This window comes from Neopelma chrysocephalum, unplaced genomic scaffold (genome assembly GCF_003984885.1).
Source record: "Neopelma chrysocephalum unplaced genomic scaffold, ASM398488v2 Primary Assembly neopelma1_96197, whole genome shotgun sequence".
In the NCBI taxonomy this organism is placed as follows: domain Eukaryota; kingdom Metazoa; phylum Chordata; class Aves; order Passeriformes; family Pipridae; genus Neopelma; species Neopelma chrysocephalum.
In genome coordinates, this window is record NW_020924846.1 from 1 (window position 1) to 22,960 (window position 22,960).

At 63.5% G+C, this 22,960-nt stretch overlaps 5 protein-coding genes across 5 annotated transcripts; 3 read left to right on the plus strand and 2 right to left on the minus strand.

The window, feature by feature from the left end:
• Positions 1-1,613, plus strand: PRELID1 (PRELI domain containing 1). The gene is made up of 4 exons (XM_027708406.1): positions 1-411; positions 490-603; positions 849-927; positions 1,339-1,613. The coding sequence occupies exons 1-4, from the start codon at positions 277-279 to the stop codon at positions 1,473-1,475; spliced, it is 465 nt and encodes a 154-aa protein (XP_027564207.1). The 5' UTR covers positions 1-276; the 3' UTR covers positions 1,476-1,613.
• A 298-nt stretch (positions 1,614-1,911) lies between these two features.
• Positions 1,912-3,132, minus strand: MXD3 (MAX dimerization protein 3). The gene is made up of 5 exons (XM_027708405.1): positions 2,975-3,132; positions 2,864-2,893; positions 2,647-2,761; positions 2,386-2,551; positions 1,912-2,304 (listed from the first exon to the last, which is right to left on the minus strand). The coding sequence occupies exons 1-5, from the start codon at positions 3,130-3,132 to the stop codon at positions 2,195-2,197; spliced, it is 579 nt and encodes a 192-aa protein (XP_027564206.1). The 3' UTR covers positions 1,912-2,194.
• Positions 3,133-3,683: 551 nt separating this feature from the next.
• On the minus strand, positions 3,684-7,279 carry LOC113981161 (lateral signaling target protein 2 homolog). The gene is made up of 13 exons (XM_027708402.1): positions 7,214-7,279; positions 6,726-6,866; positions 6,514-6,651; positions 6,175-6,377; positions 6,011-6,100; positions 5,812-5,901; positions 5,593-5,694; positions 5,262-5,510; positions 5,036-5,157; positions 4,850-4,963; positions 4,599-4,697; positions 4,349-4,461; positions 3,684-4,267 (listed from the first exon to the last, which is right to left on the minus strand). The coding sequence occupies exons 1-13, from the start codon at positions 7,253-7,255 to the stop codon at positions 4,136-4,138; spliced, it is 1,635 nt and encodes a 544-aa protein (XP_027564203.1). The 5' UTR covers positions 7,256-7,279; the 3' UTR covers positions 3,684-4,135.
• On the plus strand, positions 7,254-16,712 carry FAM193B (family with sequence similarity 193 member B). The gene is given in 12 exon segments (XM_027708403.1): positions 7,254-7,427; positions 8,960-9,093; positions 9,095-9,308; positions 10,535-10,774; positions 11,430-11,652; positions 11,828-12,037; positions 12,330-12,744; positions 13,722-13,917; positions 14,315-14,551; positions 15,017-16,010; positions 16,101-16,176; positions 16,341-16,712. Coding segments are annotated over 12 exon segments (3,210 nt in total). The 3' UTR covers positions 16,438-16,712.
• A 105-nt stretch (positions 16,713-16,817) lies between these two features.
• Positions 16,818-22,929, plus strand: DDX41 (DEAD-box helicase 41). Its single transcript, XM_027708397.1, has 17 exons — positions 16,818-16,927; positions 17,013-17,111; positions 17,202-17,361; positions 17,444-17,518; positions 17,820-17,880; positions 18,538-18,674; positions 18,825-18,897; positions 19,064-19,217; positions 19,306-19,442; positions 19,621-19,783; positions 19,861-19,992; positions 20,171-20,242; positions 20,473-20,569; positions 20,884-21,033; positions 21,169-21,240; positions 21,407-21,517; positions 21,715-22,929. The coding sequence occupies exons 1-17, from the start codon at positions 16,904-16,906 to the stop codon at positions 21,849-21,851; spliced, it is 1,854 nt and encodes a 617-aa protein (XP_027564198.1). The 5' UTR covers positions 16,818-16,903; the 3' UTR covers positions 21,852-22,929.
• The last annotated feature ends 31 nt before the right edge of the window (positions 22,930-22,960 follow it).

Genomic DNA, 22,960 nt, shown 5'->3' on the forward strand with positions numbered 1-22,960 from the left:
GCCCGGCCCTTTCCCCGGGGGTCCCGCGGGGGCTCTGCTCGTCCCCCTCCAGCCTTCTGGGATGGGTGCACACAGCGGCGAGCTGGTTTCCCCCTCCCTTAATCCCACGGTGCCTGATGGTTCCCTGCCCCGGGCAGGCCTGGCCGGGAAGGAGCAGGGCTTGATGTTTTCTTCCGCCGTTTTAGCAAACATGTCCTGACCGAAGACATCGTGCACCGGGAGGTGACACCGGACCACAAGCTGCTGTCGCGGCGGCTCCTGACCAAGACCAACCGGATGCCGCGCTGGGCTGAGCGGTTCTTCCCAGCTAACGTCGCCCACTCCGTCTACATCCTGGAGGACTCTATCGTGGACCCCAAGAACCGGACCATGACCACGTTCACCTGGAACATCAACCACGCCCGTCTCATGGTAGGTGCCGCAGGCGGGAGGGCGCAGAGGGGTGGAGGGGGCCCAGCGGTGCCTACAGCCGGGCTGTGCCTCCTGCAGGTGGTGGAGGAGCGCTGCGTGTACCGGGTGAACCCGGAGAACAGCAACTGGACCGAGGTCAAGCGAGAGGCCTGGGTATCCTCCAGCCTGTTTGGCGTCTCGCGGGCCATCCAGGTGAGCACTGCTCGAGCAGCACTGTGTGCCCCCCTAAAGCTGCTGCTCCCCCTTTCTCTACCCATTCCTTGTGATGGTTTTTACACCCTTTCCCCTTGTTCCCCCAGCCCTTATGAGCTCTTTGGGCACCCAGAACCATCACTGTCAAAGTCACTGTTTGTGACTTCTCAAGCTGGGACAAAAGCCTCAGGGGCTGTGTGTGACAGGGAGCTGGGCTTGCACCTTCACTGACTTTTCCCTTGCAGGAGTTTGGTCTGGCCAGGTTCAAAAGCAACGTGACCAAGAGCACTAAGGGATTTGAATACGTGCTAGCAAGAATGCAAGGTGGGCACCAGGGGCAGGCTGGGGCTGACGGGGACGGGTCTCTTGGAGTTAGAGGTCACACTGGGAACACTCCAGTCCATGGGCAGGTCGCAGCTTGAACTGATCTGACTGTGAAATCCTCCCCCGTTGCCTTTGCCCCATGCCTTGGCACAGCCTGCCCTTCCTGAGTGGAGCAGCCGGCCAGTGATTGCAGGGCCGGGCAGGGGTGGAGCGCAGTGCAGGCAGGACGGGATGTGACAGGGCAGCAGTCACGTGCCTGTGGTTCCCCTGTGCGACGTGCCCTGACGTGCCGGGGTCAGGAGCACCAGGCTCATCTGCGTGGGGAAGCTCCTTGGTGCCGAGGTGGCTGGGCAGGTCTGGCTGGCACTCCAGTGCCGGGGCAGGGCTGGGTTAACAGCTTCCGTGTTATAGGAGAAGCTCCATCCAAAACACTGGTGGAGACTGCCAAGGAAGCGACCGAGAAAGCCAAGGAGACAGCTCTGGCTGCTACAGAGAAAGCCAAGGACCTGGCGAGCAAGGCAGCCACCAAGAAGAAGCAGTACGTGTGAGGGGCCAGCTGCACCAGGACAGATAGGAATCTCCTTAGATTTTATATTTTTAAAGAAACTGTACAAGTCTGACAATCAGCTGCTGTTAGACCCTTTCTGAGATGTAATTATCATTAAAGAATCTACTGCCACCTCTGATTTGACTGGGACTGGCCTGGCTAGAGCAGAGCCCAGTGCTGCCCTCCACTCTGGGGGTCCAGCCTGCTGCCAGGATCACAGGGAAGACACAGGCCAGGGTTTTACCAAGTGCCTTTACTATAAAAGTGTGGGGTCTGTACAAAAGAGCAGGGTGCCTGTGGGAGCATGAAGGCAGGTTGCTTAATGCACTTGTTTCCCCTTTCTGTCTCTCCAGGGGTAGGACAGCCTTCCTGTAGCCATGTCTGCAGTGGGCAGCGCTGCCACATGCCTGTGCCAAGCAGCCCCCAGCCTGCCTGGCGGTGCACAGGGGGAGGCGTGAGGGTTTCCCCATGACAGCTGGGCCCTATTCCAGTGCCTCTCCCAGTGCTTTGCAGTGCACTCACAGTGGGTGCCACAGTGCAGTGCCAGCCCCGTGCACCCAGTGCCACAGCCAGTGCTGCCCAGCAGCCCAGCTGCTGGGGGCCAAGCTGGGTGCTCACCCCCACCTGTGGCCCCTTATCCTGGCTGTGATGAGGCCAGGGAGGCTGCATTTCCAGCAGGAAGGAGGCGGGCAGGCAGTGCAGGGAAGGCAGTGGGCCCTGTCAGGATTCCGGGCTGTGGAGGCTGGAGTAGCTGTGGTCCCTCCCGGTGCCGAAGGCGTGCAGCAGTTCCCCACCGAACACCACGCCATCCACCTCTACCTCGGCATCCTCTGGGCACCAGGGGGGAGCCCAAGTCAGGACCCCGGCTGCTTTTCCTTTCCTGCCCGCCCTCCATCCTTCCCCTCCCTTACCTCCCTCGGAGGGCTCCGAGAGCTGGGATGAGTCTAGGCTGTCAGCCCGTGCCCGTTCCCCGTCGGTGGGTAGGAGCAGCCATTCCAGCCGCCGCCGCAGGCTCCGCTGCCGGTCTCGCAGCCGGTCCTTGGCCCTCCGTGCCCTCAGCTCCTGCTCCTCCAGCCTCTGCGGGGACCCAGCGAGCCATGAGCGGGGCAGAGCTGGGCGGGCCTGTTGCCACACGGGGTCCCCCAAGTGGTACCGGGGTCATCCCCCCTCACCTGGATGTGAAGCCGGGCACGGTGCAGGAGGCTCAGCGTGGTGGGACGGGCCGGCCCCGCGGCCACCGGCACCTGCTGTTTCAGCCGCTCCAAGCAGCACCGGAGCTGGGCTCTCCTACGGCCGGGCGGGAGGGGGACGACACGGCGGTCAGCCCGGGGGTGGGCGCACGGGCAGAGCCACCCCCTGCCCCGCCGCTCCCCCCGCACGCCCTGGTACCTGTGCTTCTCCAGCGCGTTGTGCACCGACCTGCGGGAGGAAGAGCCGCCGGCGATCAGCACCGGCGCCGCCGGTCACCGCCACCCACCCACCCACTCTCCCGCCGCCCACCTGACGCTGCTCACGGCCCGGCGCGATCGGGCGGGGCAGAGCGAGGCGTAGCCGTGCTCGGCCTCGGCCAGGCCGGGCGGGTCGCGGTGGTCCCGGTGCTCCAGGAACTCGGCCGCCTGGAGCAGCACCTGGATGCTGGTGGTGGCCGCGGGCTCCATGGCGGGAGGGGGGCGAGGGCCGCGCGCTGATTGGCTGCGGGGCACCGCGCGCCGCTGACGTCACCACGGCGGGCAAACAACTTTGGGCGGGAAAGCTCGTGCTTCAAATTTGAATCGGGGGGCGGGGCCCGAGCGGGACACGCCCCCCTTGAAAAGCCACGGCCCCCGCGGTGGTTAATTAATTACCACGCCGTGGCCGCGCCCCCCGGGAAGTGCTCCCGTGTCTGCCCACGTGCGTGTCCGGAGACACCCGGGGCGCGGGTCGCCCCTGCCCGCCCATGGGAGCCGGGCGGGGAGCGCTCACACCCCCGCCATCCCCAGACCGCTCGAGACACCCCCAGCCCTTCATCGCCCCACCGCGCCCACGGGTGTTCCCACACTGGCTTCGACCACTAGCCCGCCCCGCTCCCCCCTTCCCCGCCCCGGGAAACCAGTGCAACGCGGCCCAGCCAGGCGGGCTTATCTCTTTATTAAAATCCATCGGGTGCAGGCAGTGGGGAAGGGAGGGCAGGGGAGCGTCGGGCCACCGGGCACGGCACTGCACTGCACGGGCGGCCCTGGGGCACCCGCCGTCATGTGAGGGCTGTTTGCACCTTCTCAGGCCAGGCCGCGGGGTGGGGGGGGAGACTCTGCCCCGGGCCCAACAACAGCCAAAGTTCACCTGAAAAAAAACCACCACGAAGCACATTTCCAGCCGGGGGGGCAGGTGCACGGCGGCAGCACGCGGTTCACTGAAAGCAGGGCACGGCCACGGTGCATTGGGAGGGGCGGTCCTGCGCCCACCGTGACCCTGGCCTGCCAGCACGAGGTGTGGGCTGCCGCCGTCTGTGGGGTCCTGCCCCTGTGTGAGGGGGAGTCCTACCGCCATGTGGGGGGGTCCTGCCGTCGTGCCCACCCAGGTCTGACAGCAGTCATAGGGCTGAAGAGCTGCCCAGCAGCCCCAGAACGGCCCCTTGCCCCTGGTGCATGGCCTCCTGCAGATGCAGCTGTGGCAGAGGGGCTTTCATTGGCTCCGGGCGCACTGGGATGTGGGTGAGAGGTGTGTGGTGTAGCAGTGGGTGCAGACACGGACGGGTTTGGTGTGGCCGTAGTGCGGCAGTGCCGCGGCGTGCGGTGAGCAGCGGGCACAGAAGATCTGCAGGAGAGGGCCAGAGGGGGGCTGAGCAGAGCCGGGTCCCTCAGGGACCCCACACGCCCCAGCCCAGCCCCATCCTACCTTCCCACAGCTGCGGCAGTGGTGCCGGCGGCGCAGCAGGGTGAAGGGCGAGCGGCAGGCAGAGCACTGGCTGCACGTGCTGTCGGGCACCCACTCGGGCAGGCGGTGAGTGCCTGCTGGGCAAAACATATTGGTAAAACCTGCCTGTGCCAGCCCCCCTCAAAGCCAGACCCCCTCAGGCAGGATGGGGGCAGGATCAGGCCCAGCCTCACACCTGCCCCAGAGCCATGGCACCTGGGCAGCCCCTTACCTGCCCTCCGGAGCCCGGCAGCCTCCGTGGGGCTGGAGCACAGTGGGCAGTCGGCCACGCGAGGAGCATCTGCCACACAGGAGTCATCATCCTTCTCTCCTGCAGGGACAAGGGCTATGGTGGAACAGCCAAACCAGGGACAGGCAGTATGGCCACGTCCTCCCCATGCCTGGGGCTGTGGCCTTGTCTCACCAGGGATGGGCACTGGGCAGGGCAGAGGAGCAATCTCTCACTCTCTGGGGATTACTCACGGCTGGCACTCGGCTCCTCCAAGGGCTCCGCCTGCGAGGCCACGATCTTGAAGACCGTTTTCAAGATGTTCCGCATGTCACTGGCAAAGTTGGTCTGGAGCTGATCGGCAACCCCTGCACCAGAAGGGTGGGGGGTCAGGGTGCTGGGGAGCTCAGGGTGCTTAGGGGGTCTCGGGGGTCACTCACCAGAGATGCAGACAAAGAGGGTGTGCAGCATGTCCTTGGTGCTGCTGTACCGGCAGCGCAGCTCTGAGCAGCGGGCACCCGGGGTGGCACCTATCCCTGGGCTGCTCCCGGGGATCTGGGGGCTGCATGGAGGGCAGGTCACAGTTACCCTAGGGGTGGTGTGAGATGTCCTGTCCCAGTGGACAGGGATCTGCCATCTCGGCCCCGCTTCCTGCCCACCACACACCCCCACAGCCAGTCGGTGCTTGGGTTGTCGACAGCACCAGAGGGTCCCAGTAGCGTCGTGCAGGTGAGGGCTGGTGGTGTGGCACAAGGGACCTCCGGGAGACCAAAGGGAGCAGGGGGGTCCTCTCTGGGCACAGCTGCTCCCCACACTGGGGCGATGTCCGGACCACAGGGATCCTCTGGTTCGGCGGTGCACAGGCTCCTCTCCAGCAGCCAGAGCTCCTCCACTGACAGCACCCGCAGCAGCTCCCTGAGGCAAGGGGATGGCATCAACCCCATGTCATGGCCCCCCTGCTGTCCCATGGCCCCACCCATCGCCCCCCACTGCACACCTGATCTTCTTCAGGAGGTTGTAGAAGGGGCTGAAGACCCGGGACATCTCCTCAGGGCTCCGCTCCAGGCTGAGGGGACCCTCAGGGTAGATGAGGAGGCCGCTGTGAGGGGACAGAGCTCACTTACATGGGGGATTGCCCAGGACCCCAGTTCCCCATGGAGAGAAGGGGCTGGTACAGGGCAGGGAACATCCCCCCTTCTCCAGGGGCTGCACCCACCTGATAATGGCCAAGCGAGGGATGGTGAACATCAGCAGCGGTTCGTAGCCATCGATCATCTCCTGGGTCAGGTAGCCCAGGCGCAGGGCTCTGGGGACACACACACTCCCTTACAGTGGGGCTGAGCCTCAGGACACTGCCCATCCTTGGGGCTGGGGTCCCTGCTACCCCGACCTGATGTGCGGTGCCCTTCACTCACCTCTCCACCGTCTCACAGAACAGCACAATGATCTCCTGCTGCCTGTAGATCTCCTCGGGAGACTTCACTGCCACCAGCGAGGACACATAGCTGGAGAGATGCAGGGAGTGTGAGGCCCCTCCAGTCCTGGTACAGGCCCCCACCACCCCAGCCCTGGCCCCCACCTCAGCTCGAATTCTGCAAAGAGCCGGTCGAACTGGATAAGCACAGCCTGGACGGGCTCTGGGTAGGAGTTGGGCTGGCTCAGGCTCTGTTCCCGCAGCACTGTCCGCACCAGCTCCAGGCTGCACAGCAGGTTCCTGGCCTGGGGCCGCAGCTGTGCCCTGTCCGCCTCCTCCACCTCCGGGAAGGTCCCAGCCAGGAGACACTGCTGGGACAGGGACCATCAGGAGCCAGCACCCAGGGCAGTGCAGCCCCTAACCCCAGGGTCAGCTGGTGGTGGGGGGCCCATTGCCCCCCAGCCTCAGAGAACCAGACCTCCCAGACAGCATCCCTGGGCTCACCTCAGCAGCAAACAGCATGTGGTTCCCCAAGTTGTCCACCAAGAGCTCCTCGGGGAACTTGACCAGGTAGTCCCGGCTGTGCCGCTGCGTGGGGATGCACTCCTCCATGATCCGGTCCAGGATGGCCAGCAGGTGAGCCTGGGGAGGGCATGGATGTCACCCGTGGTGTCCCAGGGGACCAAGTCCCACGGGGGTCCTGGCTGTCCCTGTACCTGGCTGAGGTGGAGCTGGTTGAGGAGCACCAGGTACTGCTGTGGGTCCAGTTCGGCATCCAGCCCGTTGATCTCGGCCACCACCCCTGTCACCCTCTCGTCGGCAAAGAAGAACTGGGAGAGCAGGCGAGGGTCGGAGCGCTGCGGGAAGAGCACAGAGGGGTGATGGCAGGAGCACCCCGTGTGCTGGGCCAGAAGGATCCCAAATCCCCCAAGCAAAGCAGGGAGGTTTGGGCCCCATGGATCCACAAACGCCCACTAGGGCAGGTACGTGGGACCCTCCCACAGCAGCTCTGACTCCTCCCGGGGAGAGCCGCCCTCCCCACCCACCCGTGCCTCAGTTTCCCCGGGGGCAGAGCAGGACGAACAAGTTCAGCCGCATCCTGGCAGCGCGGGCACGGATCCGTGCACGGCTGTAAACACCGGGAAAGGTCCGCGGGAGTCCCCCAGCTTCCTCCTCCCGCTCCACCCCGGGGGACCCCCGCCACCTTGGGTCGGCGGAGCCACCGGCGGAGGGCAGCGGGCAGCATGGCGCGTCCCGTGGCTCTGCCGCCGCCCGGTTCCCCGCGCCCGCCGCTCGCCGACGGGGCGGGTCGGTACCGGGCACCGCCCGTGGGGGCGGATCGGAGCGGTGTCCGCCCAGTGCCGGCACCGGGACGAGCCGTCCGCGCCTCGACGGACCGGTTCTCTGTGATGGGAAGGGTGAGGGTGCGTCTCCCGTGGGGCGGGATGGGTTTCACCGCCGGCTCCACTTCCTGGTCCCCCGTTCCTGGCTCCAATCCCCGGCTGCATCCCCGGTTGTCCCGTCCCGGTTCCCCTTTTCCCGCAGCCCAACCTTCAGGGGACAGGGATACCCCAGAGATCCCCTGAATGATGGGGGGCACCAGGGGGGGCACCAGGGGAGGCACCCGCCGACACCTTTACTGTGCAGGACATGGAGTGTGGAGCAGGGGGATGCAGTGGGAAGTGAATAAAGCAGCCCCTCGGTGGGAGAAGAAGGCACCGAGTGGCCAAGGAAGGGTTCCAGGGGGTGCTCGGGGTGCTGGGAACAGCACCCCCACCCCGGCTGTGCCAGAGGAGGTGTCTGCTCCAGATCTGGCACTGCTGGCCACAGGATGTGGGCGCCGATAATTCAGGTGGCTGAAAGCCTAATGGGGTGGATTCATGGGTAAAAAATTCGTGGAGGATGGCTGGATAAACACGGCAGCACCTCCTCGGCTTGAGGAAGTCCCTGAGTCACGGCAGCCCTGCAGTGCCCAGGCTGTGCTGGACAGGTGCATGTGCAGGACTAGCCCTAGTGTTGAGGGGCCAGTGTTCCTCATGGGCTCCAGGTCTAATTTCGGCCGGGCAGTGTATCCTGGCTCCCGTGACTGTGGCTGTGTCCTGTGTCCCTGTGTGCTCAGCGAGCCTGGAGCCCTGCCTGTCCCTCAGCTGCCAGCAGATTTGGGCAGCACAATATAGGAAGGACATAAGGCTACTAGAGAGTGTCCAAAGGAGGCTGCAGGGATGGTGAAGGGTCTAGAGGGGAAGCTGTATGAGGAACAACTGAGGTCTGTTCAGCCTGGAGAAGAGGAAACCTAGGTCAGACTTCATAGGGGTCTGCAGCTTCCTCACAAGGGGCAGTGGAGGGGCAGCTCTAATCTCTGCTCTCTGTGACCAGTGACAGGACCCGAGGGAACAGCTGGAGCTGTGTCAGGGGAGGTTTAAGTTGGATATTAAGAAAAGGTTCTTCAACCCAAGGATGGTTGGGCACTGGAATAGGCTCCCCAGCGAAATGGTAACAGCAGCAAACCTGCCAGAGTTCAAGGAGTGTTTGGACAATGCTCTCAGACACATGGTGGGATTTTTGGGGGGGTTCTGTGCAGGGTCAGGAATCATAGAATCATAGAATGGTTTGAGTTGGAAGAGACCTTAAAGATCACCTTGTTCCATCCCCCTGTTTAGGGCAGGGACACCCTTCATTACACCAGGTTGCTCGAAGCCCTGTCCAACCTGGCTTTGGACACTTCCAGGGATGGGGCAGCCACAGCTTCTCTGGGTAACCTGTACCAGTGTCTCACCACCCTCACAGGGAACAATTTTTTCCCAATACCTAATCTAACACCCCTCGCTTTCCATGTGGACCCAAGGAGTTGCACTCCGGTGATCCAGCCCGGGATGCGATCCCGCTCCACATTCACCGGCGCCCTTTAGGACCCGGGGGACCCGCTGCCGCCGCTCCCCCTGTCCGCCAGGGGGCGCAGCGCTGCCCTCTCGCAAGATGGCGGCGGCGGCTTCACCTCACCGAGCGCTTCCCCCCTCCCTCCTTCCCGCGGGCAGGGGCCGGACGGGCCGCGCCGCCATATTGGCTGTTGTCCTGGCTGCGGCGGGCTCGCCATGACTCGCCGGCGGAACAAGGCGGCAACGGCGGCAGCGGCGACGGCGGCGGCAGCAGCGGCAGGTGGCTCCGGGCCTCGCCGCGACAGGGTGGCGGGTCCCGACGTCGGGCCTCCCCCGCCGCCACCGCCACCGGAACCGCCCGCCCCGCCTGAGGTGACGGCGGCGGCGGGCAGCGGCGGGGAGCCGGGCAGAGGCAGCGCGCAGGTACTGGGGGAGTGCCGCGGCCGGGACGGCGCTGGCGCTGAGGGGGTTCCGTTCGGGGCGGGGATGGGGCAGGGCCCGGGGCGGAGGGGGGGCAGGGGCAGGGCCCCATCCCCGCCCCGACCCCCGCCCCGGAGCATCCCTGCGGATGGGGCTCGGAGCGCTCCCACAGCGCCCCGCGGGAGGCCCCGGTTCCGCCACTGGGCGATGGCAGGTGGCTGCAGCATCTCCATCCAGCGCGCCTGTCGCTGCCTGAGATCGCTGAACACACCTGGCCGCCGCCACCTGTCCCGGGCGGTGGGCAGGGACCCGGGGATGGGCGCCGGAGATGGATGCACTGGGTGGGTCGGGGATAGCCGTGGTGTCTCCTGCCGCGGTGGCCGTGTCAGCTGGGACACGGGGTGGGCTGGCAGCCCCCTTCCTCGCTGTGGGTGGGCAAGGGGGCTGTGCCCCCGCTCTGCTCTCCTTGGCCTCTGACCTTTGCTTCACCTTGAGCCTCCAGACGCCATCTGTTTGGCAGCAGCGGTTCAATGCGCGGCTCATTGTGGCGGGGCCCCGCCGCGCCGGCAGACAATGGGGGCCCCCTCGTCCGCGCCACGCCGGGCTCGTCACGGCTGTCAGGGCTCCAGCGAGCCCGCAGGATGCAGCCCAGCTCCTGCAGGGAAGTCCCAGCCTGGCTGTGCCCGTGCGGGGAGAGAGCAAAGTGGCACGGGGGGCTGCACCCCACCCTGGCGCATCGGCACCGCTGGCTGTGCAGAACAAAGAGGCGGGAGGGAGGGCTTTAGGCTCTCGGGTGACACCGTGGGGGGGGTTTCAGTGCTGGGCGAGGATTGAGAGTTGAGGCTGCCAGAGCCACCCTTCTATCCCCGTGTTGGATTTCTGTGGGTCTTGCTCTGCTGTGCAAGTTCTCTTGGTCCCGCTGTACCAGAGGTGGTGCTGGGAGTTGCTGCTGGCTTATCAGCCTTGCTTGGTGGCAGGACTGGCTCTTTGGCACGCTGTGATCTTCCCAGAGGTCCAGAACGCTCCCATCTGGCACGTGGCAGGCTGGCAGCAGCTGGGCAGCCTGAGGCTGCTCTGCTCCAGTGGGAGAAGGTGCAATGCCACATGTAGCCTACAAGAATTTCCCTGATTTGGTATCAGCGTCCCAAGGTCTCGTTCGCTGCCTCATCTGTCCCACATCTGCACCGCACAACACCTGGGTGACTCACAGTCTGTGCGTCCTTCCTCAGGTGCTGCCCACCACCAACCAGTCCGTGCAGACATGCTGCCTGCTCTGCCACCGGGAGCGCAAGGACTGGGGAGGGCCGTCCCACAATGGGCTGGTTTCCCCGGGCGAGAGGCTGCCACCGGACTTCGTGCCAACGCTCGTGCAGAACCTCTTGGGAGAAATGCCACTGTGGATCTGCCAGAGCTGCCGGAAGAGTGTGGAGGAGGAAGAGCGACGGGCGGTGCAGGAGCAGGCCCTGGCGGTACGGGGTCACGGAGCTGGGGTTGGAGTGCCGGGGCTGCAGCTGTGGGAGTGTGGCACTGCCCTTGCTGTGGCACTAGCAGGGTGTGCGGATCCCCTTCTTGCTCTGAGCTAAATGCCCCAGACATCCCAGCCTCCACTGCCCTGCCCAGGGTTACCGCTGTCTCAGCAGGCAGAGGCTGTGGTGGGGCAACGCATGGTGCCGCAGAGGCTCGTCCAGCAGGCAGGCTTGGCTTGGAGCTGCCAGGCTGGAGAGGCTGACAGTGCCGCTGCTTTCCTGCCAGCCCCGCTCCACTGCATGTCATGCTGCGTCCCCTGGCCCCAGGGCTGCTCCCTGTGTGGTGTAGGTCTGCCCAGAGACTGCTGGGGCAAGTGCCTGCCTGTGTGTGGAGCTCGGGTAGAGGAGCTCCCTCCTGCCTGACTTCATTTAATCCTGGCCTGGTGTGAGTGGGACCAGAGCAGGCATGTGGCCCTTGGAATGTCCTGGGAGCCAGGCTGTGTTGATATTTGATGGACAGGCTGTTTGTCACCCCAAGACAGTGACAGAAGTGGTTCCCATGAGCTGAGCCCCTGCTGTAGTGGAGGGTCTTGGTGCTGACACTCTGGGGCCAAGAGCCTCCTCGCACAGCTGGTTCACTCTGTGTTTTCCTTGGCAGGTCTCGTTATCCCACACATCCTGCAAGTCACAGTCTTGTGGGGGTGGGTCACACTCCTCTTCTTCCTCCTCCTCCTCTTCTTCCTCCTCGTGCCATGGGAACTCAGGGGACTGGGACCCCAGCTCGTTCTTGTCTGCTCACAAGCTCTCGGGCCTCTGGAACTCGCAGCACACCAATGGGGCCACCCAGGGCAGCCCCCTCGGGGCCCCAGCAGCTACACTAGGTGAGTTGAAGCCGGCCATGGGGTTGAGCAGAGCTTACTGCCCAGTTCTTGGCTTAGATGGTTTCCTTGTAGGAAAGGGTGGACAGGCTGGGCCTCTGACTCCCAGTGCCAGCAGCGTGCCTGGGCCCCTTTGCAATGGCAGAGGGATTTGGGCCCAGCTCCTCTTTCCTTCCAGGCGACAAGCACCCCGGCCTCGCTCTGTCTGCAGAGTGTGCCAGCCAGGCACCAGCTGTAGCGCCGGGGCTCAAGGCCTGTCCCTACAGCCACGCGGCCTCCACCACCTCCAGCAGTGCCGCCCCGGGCTCGCCTCTGCCTACCTCACTCGACTTCTGCAAGACGCTGCCGAAGCAGTTCAAAAGCTTGTGCCGGAGGGCCACCCCACCAGGTGCGTTCCCAGGGACAGGGCCAGCCACAGTCTCCTAGCCTGCTGCTCCAGAGCGTTTCCCCTTGTCCTGCTCCTTGTGGGGCATGGCTGAATCCTGCAGGGGAGGCATAGTGACCTTGAGGCCTCGTGCAAGCAGGGATGGCTTCTGTCCCGAGCACTGCGCTGCCTGTGGGGGAGGCAGGGTTTGTCCCACCGAGAAGTGGCTGTGGAAAGGCAGTGGGTGGCTCCGAGCGGGGCCTTGGCCCACACAGCCAGCCAGTGTCTGACTGTCTCTGTTCCTGCCCCTCTGTAGGTGAGGCCTTCCACTCCTCAGAGCATCATCAGCACTCCGACCTCACTGCTCCTCCCAACAGTCCCACTGGCCTCCCCTCCCAGCCACCGGTGCTGATCCCCTCCAAGCAGACACCTCCACACCCGGGGCCCTTCGGCTCCCCGCCGCACGTCCCGCTGGGCTCCTCCTCGCAGGCCACGCTCTTCCCTGCTGCCAGTGCCCAGGCTGCAGCCCCAAAGCCGATGTCCGAGTCCCCTCCGGCTGGCACGGCCTCTCACAGCCCAGGGCCGTGCAAGAGCCCCCACCTGCCCCCTGCCAACGTGCCGCTGCTGAAGATGCCGCCCCCACTGTCGGGCTGCACCCATCCCTGCAACGGGCACTGCAGCACTTCACTCATCCCTCCTCCCACCTCCCACCAGCTGCCCAGCACCAACAGGTGAGTAGAGGAGCCCTGCCTGATCCCAGCATCTGCTCACTGGGCCGTGCGCCCTTTTGTCTCCTCTGTTGCCCATGGATGCACTTTTCCCTGTGGAGGGACCGGCTGCCCTGGCATGGTGGTGCAGGGAGCCACTGTCTTTGCGGGCCAGTTGCGCTGCTGCAGACCCCTGGTCTCTGAGGGTCGAGCTCTTTCTCTCTCCACGTGTGTTCTGTCTGCTGTTGTCCTTTGGTTCCGTGGTGCAGAAGAGGCTGTGCTTGCTCCTCCTCCAGCTGAAAGACCCAAAGGAACCGCCTGGTCAACCTGCTGTTGGCCAACAGGACCTTTGTCAGTGAGACCCGACGGGCAGCTATGGCACTGAGCAAAGGTCCTTGAGAAGATGAAGCCTGTGGACTTGTTCTGCTCGCCTGTTCCCCTGGCCCTCTCTGGGCTGTCTGTGCCCCTGAAGAGAGCATGCTGGTTCTTCTCCGCTGATTAGCTCTCCCTGTGGAGAGCCAGCCATGTCCTGAGCTGGAGCTCGAGGGATGGCACTGTGGGACGTGCCCTGGCCTCCCTGTCTCTGAGCTGGGCAGCCTGTGCCTGTGGGAGCTGGGCCTGCCTGCATGTGGGGATGTCTGGCAGCTGCACGCAATCCCAGTGTTCCTCACCTGTGCTACCTGCCCCCAGTGAGTACCAGTCCCTGCCCTGCTCCCAGCCCTGGGCCTGGCAAGATGCTGCTCGCTGGGGCTCTGTTGTGCCAGCCTCCTGCCTGCCAGAGGCCCTGGGGGCCAGGAGCTACGGATGTCTGCTGACACAGGCTCCTCTGGCATCTCCCCTGGAGGAGAAGGATGCGGGAAGGGGGTTTGTCTGCCCTACAAATCCTTGTGCCTGGGCACAGGCTGCCCTGGGAGGGGTGTTCCTACACGTGTAGCGTGGGGCAATTTTTGAGACCCCCCTTGGCTCCTGCTCACCTCTCACCCTTCTCCCCTTCTTCTCAGGGACCCTTCTTGCAAAGGGCACAAATTCCCAAACGGTACCAGCTGCCACCCGCCACAGCCCTGCGAGGCAGATGAGGGGCTCGGGGAGGACGAGGACAGCAGCTCGGAGCGCAGTTCCTGCACCTCCTCCTCCACCAACCAGAAAGATGGGAAGTTCTGCGACTGCTGCTACTGTGAGTTCTTCGGCCACAACGCGGTGAGTGAGGGGCTGGTCTGCAGCCACCCCCGGTCCTCGCGCTGCGCCCCGTGGTGAGACGTCACACAGTCCGTGCGCCCAGAGTACGGAGGTGGGCAGGTCTGGCCATGGCTGTTTTCCTGCGGGCGTGTGCATCCCCTACTTTGTTTCCATGCTGCCTCATCAGCCCGCTGGTCGCTTGCTCCCGACTCGCAGCCGCCTGCCCAGCCCCAGGGCTCAGAGCGGCCGGCCAAGCCCTGTGGCTTCACGCTGGAAGAGCTCACTGGGGCTGTGCTGACTTGTCTCACTGAGACTGTGAGGAAGGGAGTGGCTGGGGAGGTCGTGGGGGCAGGTGGGGGAGCTGGGGCTGGCTGCACCTCCTGTTCCTGCCCCGGCTGACAGCACTCCCCTCCCGCAGCCCCCGGCCGCTCCCACGAGCCGCAACTATGCCGAGATCCGGGAGAAGCTGCGCTCGCGCCTCACCAAGAGGAAAGAGGAGCTGCCACAGAAACTGGGGCACAACAGCAGCTCGGGGGAGCCTGCTGTGGACCACCGCAATGTGGATGAGCTGCTGGACTACATCAACAGCACGGAGCCCAAGCCCTTGAACAGTGCCAAGGCGGCCAAGCGGGCACGGCACAAGCAGAAGAAGAAGGTGAGGCTGGGTGGGTGCTGGGCTGCGCCCCTTGCTGGGCTTTACCTTCTTTCCCTCTCATCCATTTGGTTTCTTGAACTCCATGTCCCTCTCCCCTAAGGTGACAGCAGTGCCTGGCCCTGTGCAGGGCTTCCCCTGCCTCTGTTCCTGCAGAGGGTGGCCCAGCCCTCCTGGGCACTTTGGACTGCAGTGTCCTACCTGCTCTGTGCCACATCTCTGACACCATGTATCTATCGTGGAGAGAGGCAGTGCCCTGGTGGCTTTTGCTGGTGCCTCATGCCCAGAGCTGTGGCTGGTGTGCAGTGTCCAGCTGTTGCTGTGCCCGTGGGGGATACGTGACAGTTTGAGTGGCTGTGCTGAGCAGCAGCCCTTGGGATTGCTGTCAGAGCTGGAGCAAAGTTCCGTGGCCTGTGCCTGTGGTTCTGTGGCCCAGCCCAGCCAATCCTCATGGCACCTGTGTTGCAGGAGAAGGAGAAAGCCCAGCTGGAGGCAGAGGCCCAGAAGCGGGCAGAGCGTGCCCCTGCAGCCAGCCAGGCCAGGGAGCAGGCTGAGGAGAAGCTACTGGAGTGGCCAGAGCTGGAGCTGGAGCGGGTGAACAGCTTCCTCAGCAGCCGGCTGCAGGAAATCAAGAATACCATCAAGGACTCCATCCGGGCCAGTTTCAGTGTCTACGACCTCAACCTGGATGTCAACGACTTCCCCAAGAAGGCAGCTGTCCTGGAGCAGAAAAACCTGCTCTCCAACCTCAACGGCTCCTCTGACCTGCAGGACATAGACCTGGCGCTGGCCCCGCTCAGCCTGGGCCCTGCCAAGAGCCACGGGCTCCTGCGGAGCGAGCTGGGCCCCCGATGGGGCGAGGGGCCCGGGGAGCCCCTGCCGGCACCACCGGCCGAGAACGGTGTGGTGAAGCGGCTCAGCGCCGTGCCCAGCCTGTCCCGCATGATCTGGGTGCAGTCCAAGGCTGCGGACTCTGCCACGGATGGCAGTGGGCTGAGCCCGGAGCCCAGGGAGGGACCACAGCCCAAGGGGCCGGAGCCACCAGAGCCGGTGCCCGCAGGGAGCCGGCAGCGCAAGAACAAGCGGCAGAACGGGCAGACAAAGAAAGGGGAGGGTGGCAGCGGCCAGGCCCGGCTGGAGAGCCCTGGGGTGAAGGGGCAGGTGCTGGGAACCAAGCCCCCTTCCAAGGGCAGCGCCCTGGAGCCACAGCGGGCGGGTGGCTGTGCCGAGCCTGGGGAGGGCAGCAAGGGGCAGCCCTGGGGCTGCGGGAGTGCCAGGGCCGAGAAAGAGAGACCCAGCGAGTGGAAGGGCCGGAGGGGAGAGGGCAAAGTGGAGCTGCCGGAGCCAGCACAGCCTCAAACGCCTACCCCGAGTGCCCCTCCCGCCCTGGGGGGCTCCCCCCAGCCCAAGGGCAAGAGCAGGAAGAGCCGGAACAAGGTGGAGAAATCCAGTACCTCGATTGGTAAGTGCCGGGAGCGCTGCCCTGCGCCACCGTCCTCACGGGGGCCCTTTGCCCAACTGGCAGTGCTGACCCTCTGCTCTGCTTCCCTAGATGATGTGTTCCTGCCCAAGGACCTGGATGGGGCAGAGATGGACGAGACTGACAGAGAAGTGGAGTATTTCAAGAGGTGAGGGAGGAGCCCTGGGGGAAGATTAGCTCTACTGGCAGGGCTGGGGGCACTAGAGCGGCTGGTGGGTGACCAAGGCTGGGGGTCCCGAGGGGTTGGGGTCACACAGGGGCTGGTGTCACAGAGGGGCTGGGAGGTGACCGGGGTTGTCCTCTCCCTGCCAGGTTCTGCCTGGACTCGGCCAAGCAGACGCGGCAGAAGGTGGCCGTGAACTGGACCAACTTCACCCTGAAGAAAACCACTTCCAGTGCAGCCCAGTGAGGTGCGGGGGGGCCGACCCTCCCACCCACGGCCGTTCGCCTCTCCTCACTGTGCCCCCCGCCTCACCTCGGTGGGGTCCCCTCCTCTGCGGGGGGCCCCGGTGCTCTCCTGTCCCGCGGGGGCCCCCGGGGCTCCCTCCATCCTCCTGCCCCATCCCCGCGGGGTGACCCCGGCCGTCCCGTCCCCCTCTCTGCGGGCACGCGGCTACCCCGTGCCGCGGGGAAGGACCGTGCTGGACCCAATAAAGAACTTTTTAATTTTTTATTTTATTTAAATACCGCTGTCTGCTGCTTTCTGCCGCGCCGGGGGCGAGAGGGGTGTAGAGCGCGTGCTGCACAAGTTTGGCCGCCGCGGGGCCCCGTCGGGCAGGCTCGCGTCTCCCGCGCTGCGGCGCGTTCCCCGCGTTGCTAGGCGACGGCGCTGCGCGTGTTGACGTCACTTCTGCGATCGGTTCCGGGAAGGCGCCATGGAGGCCGTGGCGGAGCGGAAGGTGGAAGAGGGCCCGGCCCCCGGTACCGCCCGCCCCGCGCTCCCGGGGCCGTTCCGGGCCCCCCTCACCGCGCCTCTCCCCACAGAGGCAGCGCGAGGAGCCGGCGGACACGTCCGACCTGTCCGGGGAGGATGATGAGGACTACGTGCCCTACGTGCCCGTCAAGCAGCGCAAGCAGCAGATGGTAACGGGGTAACGGGGCTGCCCGGGGAGGGCTCTGAGCGCCCCTCCCGGCGTGGGGCCGCTCACTTCGCATCGACCCGCGTCTTTCCAGTTGCAGAAGCTGCTGCAGATGCGGCGGAAGGTGGTGTCGGAGGAAGAGCAACGGGACAGCGGCAGCGAGCAGCGCGGGGACGAGGATGACATCCCGCTGGGGCCGCAGTCCAATATCAGCCTGCTGGACCAGCACCAGCACCTCAAAGAGAAGGCGGAAGGTAAGGGAGGAGCTGACAGGGGGCACTGGGGGAACTTTAGGGGGCAATGAAAGTCCCTCACTGTTCCCTGGACTCCCACCAGCTCGGAAGGAGTCGGCCAAGGAGAAGCAGCTGAAGGAGGAAGAGAAGATCCTGGAGAGCGTGGCTGAGGGCCGAGGTGAGTGGGAATTTTTTGTGTCACACCTGCCTCCAGAGCTGCCAGGGCTGTTCCCTGCCTTGGGAATGTTCATACCCACGGATGCGACTGGAGGTCACAACAGGCCCCCTCTCCTGGCACAGACGTGGCTGTGGGAGGAGCCTGGGCACTTGTGTTCTGTACCCAGGGGTGCTGTCAGGGCCTGCTGCTGCCCTGCTCTGTCTCCAAACATGATCTGCCAGGCTGTTTGTCCACGCAGCTCTCTGTGAGGTTACTGTTGATCTGGAGAGTTTGCACTGACTCCTCACCTCTGTTCCTGCAGCTCTGATGTCAGTGAAGGAGATGGCCAAGGGCATCACCTACGACGACCCCATCAAAACCAGGTAAGTCTCACAGGACAGGGGTTGTCTCTCCCAAAACATCACTTCCTTGTGACTGTGGAGAACCAGAAGCTGCACAGTCTCAGAGCTGCTCTTCGGCCGCTGGCTTTTCTCCTGCCCCAGTGGCTTTGTGCCTTTGTCTGTAAGATCGAAGGCTGTTGAGTCACCTGGGATGTTGTTTTATGTCCAGTAAAGCTTGACAAAGCACATTTCTGTTAAACTTAAAGGCCTGAGGGTGGATTTTCGGGTCTGGGAGGTTGTTAAGGCAGAGGAAGAGGCCGGGGAGCCAGGGCTGCTCAAGACAGTGTCGTTAAGACAGTGGTCAGTCAAAGGTTGGACTTGGGGATCTCAGAGATCTTTTCCAACCTCAGTGTTTCTAAAGTAGTGTCAGAGATTATTGAGGTGTGTCTGTGGCGTGTTCCATCCCTTATCCATAGCCTGTTCTTAGCTGTCAACTTGGGCCTCCTCACTGAGACTTTGGGGGAATATTTAACACACAGAACTCGGATCTGCTCCCACACTCACATCACAGAGCCCCTGTTATTCCTGGGGCGATATTGGAGCCTGACAGGCAGTTCCCCTGGATTCCTCCATGGGGGCTGCTGGCCCTGGAGTCCTGGCCTCATTCTGCACTGTGACCTGTCTCTATTCCTTTCATAGCTGGAGAGCTCCTCGCTACATCCTGGGCATGTCAGAGGCGCGGCACGACCGCGTGCGCAAGAAGTACCACATCCTGGTGGAGGGGGAGGGCATCCCACCCCCCATCAAGAGCTTCAAGGAGATGAAGTTCCCAGCAGGTGGGCTGGGAGAGGAGCCTGGCAGTGATCCCAGCTTTCCTCTGAGGGGTGTTTGTCACTGATGGAAAAGCTGCTGCTGGGACACGGGTGGGAGGGGGAGAGGAGGAAAAGTTCAGGTCATGAGTGTGGGTGTCCCTTGTTCTCTGACAGCTATCCTGAGAGGCCTGAAGAAAAAAGGGATCCAGCAACCAACACCCATACAGATCCAAGGCATCCCCACGATGTGAGTGCTCTGTCCCCGTCCCGGAGTGCAGACCACTTGCTGCCTACAGCCCACCCCGTGTTGTGGACTGAGGGCTCCTGTTGGTGACAGATGCACCCCATCACCTTGGTCAGCCCTGGAAGTTTGGGCTGTTCTGTGATGCTCAAAAGTCCTGTTTCCCTGGCAGCCTCTCGGGAAGGGACATGATTGGCATTGCATTCACTGGCTCTGGGAAGACTTTGGTGTTCACCCTCCCGGTGATCATGTTCTGCCTGGAGCAGGAGAAGAGGCTGCCATTCTCCAAGCGGGAGGGGCCCTACGGACTCATCATCTGTCCATCGGTGAGTGCTGGGAGGAAGCTGTGATTGTCATGCAGTGGCAGTCCTGCCTGCACAGAGGTGTAGAAATGAGTTGGTTTTGTGTCTGCAGCGGGAGCTGGCCCGGCAGACCCACGGCATCCTGGAGTACTACTGCCGCCTGCTGCAGGAGGACGGGCTGCCCCCCCTGCGCTGCGCCCTCTGCATCGGGGGCATGTCCGTCAAGGAACAGATGGAGACCATCAAGCAGTAAGACTTTCTGGGGGAATACATGGGGCCGGAGTTCTGTCAGGGGCCTGAGGGGTGGCACCCTGGCTTCAGGACAGCGCGGGGGAGAAGGTGATGTGCCAGGAAGGTGTTGCCTTCCCTCTGTGTCCTGCATGGGGCAGGAATTCTTGCCTGACTGTGGCCTCCTCTCATCCCTCAGTGGGGTGCACATGATGGTGGCAACCCCTGGGCGCCTGATGGACCTGCTGCAGAAGAAGATGGTGAGCCTGGACATCTGCCGGTACCTGGCCCTGGATGAGGCTGACAGGATGATCGACATGGGCTTCGAGGGGGACATCCGGACCATCTTCTCCTACTTCAAGGTGCTGAACTGCACCTTGAAGCTCAATCCCTTCACCTACCAGGTTAGGGGAGTGCTAAATCCTTGTTCCCTGTGCAGGGCCAGCGGCAAACCCTTCTCTTCAGTGCCACAATGCCCAAGAAGATCCAGAACTTTGCCAAGAGTGCCCTGGTGAAGCCCATCACTATCAACGTTGGGCGAGCAGGTGCTGCCAGCCTGGACGTTGTGCAAGTGAGGTGTTTGAGTTCTGCCCCCTGCCTGTGTGGGAGACCAGCACCATTCATGAGGGTGTTTGATGCCTCCCTCTGCCAGGGAGCTGGGGTCCATGGCCCTTTTTCCCAGTCAGCTAAGGGATACCAAACAGTGGCAGTTCCTCTGCTGCCTAACCCATCCCTGTGCTTGTACCTAGGAGGTAGAGTATGTGAAAGAGGAGGCCAAGATGGTGTACCTGCTGGAGTGCCTGCAGAAGACCCCTCCTCCTGTGAGTAGTGAACTGGGGGCAGTGGTCACACCGCAGCCCTGGGGGACAGGGTGAGCTGGCAGGGGGACCCCATGTGAGGGGTGGGCATGTGAGTGAGCCACGCTCCACGTATGAGCAGGGACCAGCCCTGCTCTGTGCTCTGCTCAGTAGGGCTTTCCAGGGCTCTGTGCTGGTGCCAGCAGTGCTAGCCCACAGAAAGGCAGCTCTTCGTGATGTCTGTGCTGCTGCAGGTGCTGATCTTCGCAGAGAAGAAGGCAGATGTTGATGCGATCCATGAGTACCTGCTGCTTAAGGGCGTGGAAGCTGTGGCCATCCATGGAGGGAAAGGTCAGTGAGGGTCCCAGGGAGGCTCGCTGTGGTGTGACCCCCCTCCTCCAGGGATGCGTGTGGTCATGGGAGGTCCCAGTGTTGGTGATGGTGTGAGAGAGGGCTGTGGCAGTGTCAGGAATGAACTCCTTGTTGCACATAGCAGGCATAAACCCAGTGCAGGTCTCTATGGGACACAGAGGTCCCTCTACTCCTTTGTTTGGGGAAAGGCTGCCTGGGGGAGCCCCAGTTGAGCTCTGAGCCCATAGTAGTTGCTGCAATAGGTTGGGCTGGGAGTGCTGCCCTTGCTGATCTTCTGTGCTGGGCCTTTGCAGATCAGGAAGAACGGACAAAAGCCATCGAGGCCTTCCGGGATGGGAAGAAGGATGTCCTGGTTGCAACTGATGTTGCTTCTAAGGGTCTGGACTTCCCAGCCATCCAGCACGTGATCAACTACGACATGCCAGAGGAGATTGAGAACTATGGTGGGCACTGGGCCCCACAGGGACCATGAGGGGTTGCAGAAGTCAGCAAGGCTCTGCACTTGTCTCTGCAGGGTCTGGGGGCAGGGATGATCTCACTGCACTCACCTGGTCCTGATCTTGCCTCTGTCCCCACAGTTCACCGGATTGGGCGTACAGGCCGTTCAGGCAACACTGGCATTGCCACCACCTTCATCAACAAGGCTTGCGGTGAGGAACAGCCAGGGGATGGGGGCTGTGGCTGTAGGAGACACCTGGGCAGTGGCAAGGGGGGCGTTCTGAGCAAGCAGGATGGCTGGAGGAGGGAGAGATGGTGGCACTAGGCAGTGCTCCCACCTCTGCTTGGGCTGTGCCTGACTTGTGTCTCTGCATTCAGATGAGTCAGTGCTGATGGACCTGAAGGCCCTGCTCCTGGAGGCAAAGCAGAAGGTGCCCCCTGTGCTCCAGGTGCTGCACTGTGGGGATGAGACCATGCTGGACATCAATGGTGAGAGACTCCAGGCTGGCACAGGGACCCCCCTGGTCTGCAGACAAGACTCCAAGCTCCCAAGGCAGTTTCTGCCTGGCCATGCAGGCAGCCTGATGCCACAGCACTGGGGAGACACTGGTGTAGCCCCTCTGCTCTGGGGTGGGGAGCTGCTGTGCATGGCACAGCTCCTCTTAACCTCCTCCCTCCCATTGCAGGTGAGCGGGGCTGTGCTTTCTGTGGTGGCCTGGGCCATCGCATCACTGACTGCCCCAAGCTGGAGGCCATGCAGACCAAGCAAGTCAGCAACATCGGCCGCAAGGACTACCTGGCCCACAGCTCCATGGACTTCTAGCCTGGGGAGGTGTGCTGTCCCTCATTCCCCCCCTGCCACAGGCCTGGGCTTCTTTTCAGCCCAGCGGCGTCTCTTGCACTCCTATGGCCCCTTTTCCATGCTTTTGGCCACTGGGACTGTTGCCAGCTCAGCCTGATGAAGCTCCTGCCCCAGGAGGAAATGTGTGGAGCTGTGCTGCAACAGCCCATTACATCAGCAGCGGCATGTTGGGCAAGCAGGTAGCGGTGCCTGAGGGCAAGAGGAACCCCAGGTGGGGCAACTTGTCTGTGACCAGTTGCCTGCTGCCCCTGCCAGCCCCCTGCAGTGGCAGCACCAGGGTCTTACATTGCTCCTCTTCAGAGCTCCTCAATTTCTCCGTGTCTGCCCCCCTTACCTGTTTTTTTCCATCCTCAGTGGGTGGCTGTTTCTGCATCCCCAGACTTGCTGGGATGCAGCCGGGGTGAGGCGGCACATGCTGCACTCATGTTGGGCGCTCCCGGAGCTGCTTCCTGTGCTCTGCCCCCACGTTCTGCCCCACTGCCCTGCAAGGGGGAGGGCGGGCACACGGACACCTCCTGTGGCCCAGCCTCTGCCCCCCATCCCACACCCCTAAAAGGGGAAGTCGCTGAGAAGGAAGTCTGCCCCATGCCCTTCCTTCGGCTGCGGCAGTCACATTTTCTCCGCTGCGGGTAGCCCAAGTCCCTGGTCCTTGCGCTGGCCAGGGTGGACTGGGGCCATGGAGAGACCAGTGAAGGATGGGATCCTCTATGTGCAGCACTGCAAATTTGGAAAGGTAAAGGGTGAATTTGGGGCTTGTAGAGGGTTTGCCGTGATCTGGTGATGCCAGCCCTGAGGCCAGGCCCTCAGCAGCCTGGGAAGGGGGGACTGGAGTCAGACCCCTCAGAACAGCCCTGGGGAGAACTTCCCCTTCCAGGGGGGAGCCCTGGGCCCTGCAGCCCCAGGAGTGGGCCTCTTTCTGCGGCCAAGGGGACTCATCCATGCGGGCACACACTTGGGCTCACCCCTACACAGGGTCCCTCTTCTCGCTTGGTCACCGCGCGAGTTGCAGTTGGAACAATAAACGTGTTACTGCAGCACAGTTCCAGTGTGTGTGTGTGGGAGCCCCAGAG

Excerpts from the sequence above, each read along its gene's own strand:
- PRELID1 (XM_027708406.1), top strand. The coding sequence starts at position 277 with ATGCCGCGCTGGGCTGAGCGGTTCTTCCCAGCTAACGTCGCCCACTCC. Across the intron at positions 412-489 it reads TCAACCACGCCCGTCTCATG|GTGGTGGAGGAGCGCTGCGT; the intron begins GTAGGTGCCGCA and ends TGCCTCCTGCAG. Across the intron at positions 928-1,338 it reads CGTGCTAGCAAGAATGCAAG|GAGAAGCTCCATCCAAAACA; the intron begins GTGGGCACCAGG and ends TCCGTGTTATAG.
- MXD3 (XM_027708405.1), bottom strand. The coding sequence starts at position 3,132 with ATGGAGCCCGCGGCCACCACCAGCATCCAGGTGCTGCTCCAGGCGGCC. Across the intron at positions 2,894-2,974 it reads CGGGCCGTGAGCAGCGTCAG|GTCGGTGCACAACGCGCTGG; the intron begins GTGGGCGGCGGG and ends TTCCTCCCGCAG. Across the intron at positions 2,305-2,385 it reads CTCGGAGCCCTCCGAGGGAG|AGGATGCCGAGGTAGAGGTG; the intron begins GTAAGGGAGGGG and ends CCTGGTGCCCAG.
- LOC113981161 (XM_027708402.1), bottom strand. The coding sequence starts at position 7,255 with ATGCTGCCCGCTGCCCTCCGCCGGTGGCTCCGCCGACCCAAG. Across the intron at positions 5,902-6,010 it reads TTCTGTGAGACGGTGGAGAG|AGCCCTGCGCCTGGGCTACC; the intron begins GTGAGTGAAGGG and ends GTGTGTCCCCAG. Across the intron at positions 5,158-5,261 it reads AGCACCGACTGGCTGTGGGG|CCCCCAGATCCCCGGGAGCA; the intron begins GTGTGTGGTGGG and ends CCCTCCATGCAG.
- DDX41 (XM_027708397.1), top strand. The coding sequence starts at position 16,904 with ATGGAGGCCGTGGCGGAGCGGAAG. Across the intron at positions 19,993-20,170 it reads CCAGCCTGGACGTTGTGCAA|GAGGTAGAGTATGTGAAAGA; the intron begins GTGAGGTGTTTG and ends GCTTGTACCTAG. Across the intron at positions 21,034-21,168 it reads AGAGGAGATTGAGAACTATG|TTCACCGGATTGGGCGTACA; the intron begins GTGGGCACTGGG and ends CTGTCCCCACAG.